This window comes from Oryzias melastigma, linkage group LG18, assembly GCF_002922805.2.
Source record: "Oryzias melastigma strain HK-1 linkage group LG18, ASM292280v2, whole genome shotgun sequence".
Taxonomy (NCBI): domain Eukaryota; kingdom Metazoa; phylum Chordata; class Actinopteri; order Beloniformes; family Adrianichthyidae; genus Oryzias; species Oryzias melastigma.
In genome coordinates, this window is record NC_050529.1 from 2683125 (window position 1) to 2690653 (window position 7529).

General features: G+C 37.0%; 1 protein-coding gene across 1 annotated transcript in view; it reads left to right on the forward strand.

Annotated features, from left to right (window-relative positions):
* Positions 1-876, forward strand: part of LOC112140758 (sodium channel subunit beta-2) — a 3885-nt gene extending 3009 nt beyond the window's left edge. The window contains exon 3 of the mRNA XM_024263761.2: positions 142-876. Coding sequence (XP_024119529.1) covers positions 142-275 — 134 coding nt within the window. The 3' untranslated portion in view covers positions 276-876. The remainder of the gene's footprint in view (positions 1-141) is intronic.
* The last annotated feature ends 6653 nt before the right edge of the window (positions 877-7529 follow it).

Genomic DNA, 7529 nt, shown 5'->3' on the forward strand with positions numbered 1-7529 from the left:
GATGAGAGTGAATGTATGTCAGAGTGAAAGGTCTCAGATCAGACGTGTTTTCTGAAGATGTTGTTGATGAGACTCTGCAGGAAGCAGCAGATGAGGAAGAGGAGAACATTCTGATCTTCATCATCATCTCTGTCTCTGCAGGACATGGTCATCTTGGTCTGATCGTTCTGTCAGGTCTTCTTCTTGCTGTTCTGGTTCTTCTTCCTGTTGTTCTCTGGATCTCCATGAAGAAAAAACTCTTCAGACCAAAGTTCCATCAAGCAGCAGAATCCTGAAGATGATGGTCTTATCAGAGTTTCTTCATCATAAATAATCCCAGCTACCATGTCAGCTGCAGCTGCTGTTGTGTTCTCTGGTGTTGATCTGCTGCTTTGGTCTCCATGAATGCTGCCTCTCCTTCTTAACATCAACCTGAAGGTCTCTTCTGTCCTGCTTTACATCACAGTAACATGGAGTCATCCTCCAATCACAGCAGCATTCAAACAGACCCTCAGCATTTCAACATGGCCGCCTTATTGCTAAGCAGCTGTTCTGAATGTGCTAGCTCGCTAACGTTAAGGGTTCTTCATGTCAGCACATTGGACCAGAGTGAACTTTAAGACGTGAACAGAAACACCAGGAATAACTGTTGAAGAGTTTCTGTTCCATTGCAGAGTGGAGGAGTGTCTAGAATGTTCTGATCAGGATGATTGAGAATGATCTGATGTTCATCATGTTCATCATGTCTGTGGAGAACTCACTGTTACTGCTTGATCTGCTTTCTCTGGATCAACTCATGTCAACATGTGGATTTGTCTTCCTCTGATGGTGAAGAAGCTGTTCATCACTGCAGCTCATCTTCATCATCTTTCTGCTGGAATAAACACTTCTACACACTTCCTGGGTTTTCCTCACACAAACACCAACACATCTGAGGCTCCGCCTGCAGGGGGAGGAGCTTCCTGGAAGAGCAGCTGCTTCCCGTAAACGCTCTCTACTGAGCGCGTGCGGAAATCCCCTTCAGAATGACGGATAGACGTTACAGATTAGAGTCAGAGGTCTGTGTCAGACTGATGATTTGTAGAAACTTTATTGTTCACAGAGAGAATCCACAGAAACAGGAAAACTCCAGATCAGAGTTTTACTGGTAAAAGATTCTATCTAAAAACAGATTCAGTTTGAAGATAATGTCTTCATCTAGTGGTCATTCTGGTGAACTGCAGTCACACTGTTGATGGCGGTTTATGACCATTTATAGACATGAAGGAAGCGCCTCGTTTTTCTAGTGGGTGGATGTATTTTTTTAAACTTTATTAACAACATAATACAACAACAAAGTGAATATCTCAGGGGAAATTAAAATGTGTATAAATTCTAAACAAAAATCATAAACATAAAAGAGAAAGGGGTTCAATATACTTTATATTTAAAATAAAATCAAATTAGTTCATATTACCTTATTAGAAAACCGTCTGGTGGTCTGTCGCTGCCTGTTAGTGTGATGTCACGGTGCCGCCATCTTGGATGGGTCAAAGCGCCTGACGTTCTATTACAATGAGGAAGATACATTTATAACTAAAAAGAAAACTTTTTATTATACTTTTATACATAATCTGACATATGACTTAAAAAAATGAATTTATTAAGCAAAATATTATTTCATAAATGTTCTCTTTGCAGGACTGGGGAGAAAAAAAACAAAAATAAACTTATAACCAATTAAAAAAAAAAAATTTAGGCATCTAATATAAAAATTAATGAAAATATTTTAATATAAAAATAATAAATGAACTAAAACATGATAACATCCTCAGGTCTAACTATGGTTGTGAAAAAACTATAATTCAAATCTTTGAAGAAGAACTCGTGATAAAATCAGAGATTTGGTAAAATATCTAATTAGAGAATGAAACAATTTCATATTTTAATAAATAAAATAATAAATCTCTTTTATACATTTTCAAAACATGGACTAATAACACCTAAAACAGTTTGATACCTTTATTGGTCCTTCAAGGACAAAATAAGACAAAAAAGAAACAACTTTAACATCAATTCTACCATGATTATAAATATGTAAATGTAATAGATTAGTCTTCCTGTTATGATTTAAGAGTTTATGGCATTTAGATCATATAAGGTTGTTTTCCTTCTCGGTACAATAGAAAAAAGGAACAGACATCCACAGATCTGAGACTTGTATTAGTGAACAGAACAAACAGAATCTGTGGTGCAGACATGAACCTGTTCAGGAATCGTGAGCATAGAACCAAATCATTTTTATTCCATTATATTAATAATATCCACGCAACTGGAAACATAGAAGCTGAGACAGTGGATCTAATACCTGCTTTTCTTTGCTAAAGGTGAATTACTAATCTGTTAGCCGCTAGCTGTTAGCTTGAGAGTGTTTGTCAGTACCCTCAGATACTCAAGGAAGAGAGTGGAGGATGATGAATAAAAAAAACCATCAAAAACCAAACTTCATGCTGTAACTACCTCTACTGGTTTCTCATAGCTTTTTATTTTTTAATGTTTAATTTTTATGGATTTTTGCTTTAATTTCTGAAATGTAATTTTTTTTTTTACTTTCACATGTTTTTGTATTTAGTGATTTGACCTTCAGGGCCACCGTACATGGAGGATGACTGCAGTCTAAAAATCTCATTTGTGTATCTATAAAATAATAACTCTGGTCATCATTAGAAGATTATGAACATTCTTCAGTTATTTTATCTTTGAACTATTCCCTCATTTATCCACATGTTTCTTATTCCAATATTGTTTGGGCAACAAGTTCATGTTCTACTTATCTGAAAGTTATTCCTTATTTTTTCCACAAATTCTGTTTCTGATGCAGCCAGTGATCCGATCTTTTCCGTATAATTGTTATGTCAGAATATTTTGATTTTTGATTTAGGTTCTGCCCTGTGACAGACTGGTGACCTATCCTGGTGAACCCCGCCTTCGCCCTTCAGCAGCCAGGATAGGCTCCAGCACCCCCGCGACCCCGAAAGGGAAGAAGCGGTCAGGCAAATGGATGGATTATTTAGATTCTTCAGTCTAGTTCTCTATTTGTTTGCTTATTTTATTTTATGTGTTACTATCTCGAATAAATCCAGATGAGTTTCTGTAACACATGATTTTACTTTATTATTTTTTATTTAGTTTGCATTTTTAAGCCCTTTTATGTGTGCACATAAATCAAATCAAATTAATTTTGATTGATTTATCTAAAGCATTCGACTGTTAATCCTTCCTGAGAGGCTACGAGATGTTGGTTTCTCTGAAAACTCTGTTATGGGTCTCAAACCACAGAAAGCAGTGAGTCAAATCTTATGGAAGTTTTTTAGTTCCATCAGACTCTGAATTTTTTTAACCTCTGAATTTTTTTAACCTCTGAATTTTTTTCTGAATTTTTTTTCAACCCTTGCTCTTTAAACAGCAACATTTTATGCTCCCAAAAATATTTTCTATCGTAAAAAAATCAGTGTTTTTTTTTTCCATTTCGAGACTTCAAATTTCGATGGGTCAGAAATTTGACCTAAAAATTTGGAAAGAAAAACTTCCCCCAAATAGATCCAGGAGCACATCGATATCCAGCTAATCAGATCCTGTCCTAACGTGACGTCAGTGTTTCCTAGGCTCCATTGGAGTTTAGGATGGCAGCCGTGGTTCTTTAAATATGAAGAAGTCTTTGATCTCCAGACATCATCTCTGCAGACACGTGAAGGTAACTGGATGAAGATCACTCTGTGCTCGTCGCTGGTCTGACGCTTGGAGCCGATGAGATACACAACGTCGATAGTGTCACGGATGAGATCTTTATATTCTGGGAGTAGATTCTGACAGATCTCTATCACCTTCTTCTGTGTGTCTTCTCTCTCTGTTTCTTTAACGCCAAAGAGTCGGAGGTTCCTTCTCCGGAGTGTCAGATCAGTTATCCTCTGTTGACACGCTTCAACTCTGTCTTCCTCTCTGGCGACTTTCACTTCCAGAGTGCTCACTTTTCCCTACACGTCTTTGATCTCTTCAGAAACGAAATCATGTTTTTTTAAGACCTTCGATCTGCAGACCAGTGTCATCCGATCTAGCACCAATTAGCTCTGAGCGGCTAGCGACAATGTCCACGTGGTCGGGTTCAGAATGGTTGTAGATGGCTTTCATGACCTGGTGGGTGTAACAGGAAGAGCTGAAAAATCCTCCATGTTCACTTCAACTGCTGAAATAGTCAATGAGTCAGACGTCATGGCATCCAGAGGGTTTTCACCGGAGCACCAACGGAGCTAGCATCCTTATCGTTAGCTTCACTTCAGCGATCTCCTTTGATCACGACGACATTTTCCCTCTGATGTAGTTCTTGGTTTGGTAAACTGAACTAATGTAACTAACAGGCAACTGAAGTCCAAAAGTAGCGTTTTATCCCTATTTATACTTTCTAAAGTTACACAGCTCAGCAGTATTTGGTCTTACACTCTGCCATCTTAACGTCCCCGAACAAGACTCCTGGAAGCAGCATCCAAACTTGAACCTGTTGGGTTGTAGTTTCATGTCCGCTGATGCTGTGGCATCAGAACAGACACACCTCGTCCTTCAGCTCTCAGCTGTTGGAGCTTCACCGTCTCTCTGCTCACATCAGGAGAGCATCACTCCATCAGTCTATCCAGGAGTCTCTGTGACCTTCATGTCAGCGAGGCCCCTCCCTCTCGTTGTTGATCCAGATTCACCTCTGATCCCTCGTGGGTCTCAGAGAGAGACCCCCAGGTCTAATCAGTTATTTATTTTACATTTCTCAAAAATAAAAGGACATTACATACATTACAATGACAAAAGTCTAGTTCTACCTCATCTCACTCTTTAAATCTATTTTATTTCCTTTATCCAGATTTGTTAAGTTTTTAATTTCACTTGTTAAACTTTGTACTAATTCTCCAAAGAGTTAGAGTTATTACTTTCTATTCACTGGTTTTAAATCCACCAGAAAAACCAAGAATCTGATTTTTAGTTTTTTTTCCTACAATTTTCCTAAATGTTATTTAATAAATCAGACGTGGTTCACATAAAGCAGTGAAATCCCAAATTAACCTGATTTCCTGAAGCATCTTCGTTATCTCAATCTTGTTTTTGTCGACTGATTTCATTGCTTGACTTTACTGCAGTTCAGATTTAGTCGATGCAGTTTATTTATTTTAAAGCCTAATCATTTCATTTGAGTAACATAACACCTATTTTTATACGCTTCACTTGTTCTCTAAACCTTAAGAACTACTTTTATATTTTAAAGTGACTTTGATTTCTGTAGTTTCTAATAAGGATAAATCTATCTCTGTGGGATTCACTCTGTGATCTGATCATAATGACTCAGTTTAAATATACTGTCATCCTAATATCGTAAAACTTGTACCAGAGAGAGGTTTAAACTGTTTAAACAAACTAATATTTTATGAAGTTAACAGTTTAAAATGTTTCAACCACAGTAAGTTATCTGTTCACCTCTCCTTAACCTCCGTCCAGTATGAAGACTTCTTCTTCTCCTCCAGTCTGAGTGAGTAAAGGTGATGCTGCTGGAGATCCTCCTGAGTCAGACCAACATAACGTCAATCTTCACTGTTTTCACTACGTTACCTTCTCTCTCCACCAGCCGGCTCTACTGTAGAGACACGCTGAGATCAGTCTCTCATTTCTATAACTCTATAATCAACTGTCTTCTTCACTGTTACAAACACTAAACCAACACTATCAAACACCATCTGAACATACAGTCTACAGTTTTCATCATCAATCCTGATAAATCCTCCAGTTATTCTGGGGTTCAGAGAAGAAACATCTTCATGAACGTATAGAATGAATCAGAACCTCGACTGAGATCCAGCACAGAACAGAAGGTAAACTTCACCGACCTGCTACAGGATCCTGAAGAACTCAACTTTGAGCAGATGAAACTGTTTCTTCTTTAAAGGTTTATTTACACTAAATGAAATGACAGGTTTTAATGTTGTTCTGAGAGAGAGGATCTGTTGGAGCTGAAAACTTTTTGTTAATAGGAAAACGTCCCATTTTCATCCATCATCTGTATCCCTCACATGTTTTCATCCACATTATATTAATACGCAGGTCTGTGAGGTCCAGCAGCTCATGCAGCTGGAGATTTATTTATTCTATATCGTATTGAGTCAAGTGCTCTTTGACGTGTTGAGGTTTTGATATCATCATTTCTAGACTGAGATCTCTCTTCAGTTTATTTTCTTCAGTTGTGTAACTTTTATTGAACCAAACTCTTATTTTACCTTGTTTTAGTTTTCTTTTCCCTAATCTAAGAGGACCATGTCCTCATTTCACACAGAACAGACACAAACACATATCAACTACATAAGGACAAAGACAGCTAAAACAATAGCACTGAAGGTTAAATGGTCTTTAGACAAAATATATTTATATCTCATATATAACTCACTGATTGATCCATATCTGACTTATTACATAGAAATCTGGGGAAACGTGAACAAGAAATTGATAAATTCCATATTTGTGTTCAAAAAACGAGCGATAAGAATCATCAGTAATTATCTGGATCCATCTACTATTTATAAAGCACGTATAATAAAGGTCGCTCTGTCACGACAAATACAACACAAAGCCCTGGGTTGGACTTTAGGACAACAGAACTTATTACACTCCGTATCTCTGCTTCTCTAGAGCAGCATCAGAATTTCATACCAGCTCTAGTATTTCCAGATCCTTCAGTCTCTCTGCAGAGTTCACTTCTCACGCTGGTTCCTAATCTTCTCCTGTAGTCCAGAGAAGGAGAACTTCTTTATGTTCACATTTTTATTTTTTTTATTTAACCTTTATTTATCCAGGCAGGACAGATTAAGAACAGCCTTCTTATTTGCAACTGTGGCCTGGCAAAAGGCAAGACCTTTTGAGAAAGAAAGAGGAAAGAAGTTACAAGATACAAAAAAAAAAACATTGAATAGAATCAGAAAAGCATCAGAACAAACACATTTTAAATTATAAAACCATAATATAATTGCATTGATGAACAAAAACATTCATCTTTAAAATACTCATTAAGATATTTTTTAAAATCTGCTAGTGATATAAAAGTGTCCAATCTCAGAGTTTTTTGCAAGTCATTCCAGTCTCTGGCTGCAGCATATTGAAATGACCCAGAACCAAGTGAAGAACTTGATTTTGGGACTTTTAACAATAATAGTTTTGAAGTGCGGGTGTTGTACACAGGGGATGAGGTATGTAAAAGTTGGCGCATTTCATATTTTAGTGTTTAATTGTTTTGTTTCTCTGCTGTTTTAAATCACTAATTAAAATAGAAATAATTTCATTAGAATCTTCTTCCCTTTGAGCACAACAAACTTCAATTCTAGTTCGACCCAGAAATCTGTGTCTCTCTGTAAAATATCAAACAGAGAGAGTTCCAGAACCTCCTAATCTCTGATCAGTTTGCAGATCAAACACAGAAACTGCATCAGTTCCATCTAGAGTCCCAAATATGTTGTGGTTGAATCAAAGTAAAAAGTCAGAGTTTACTC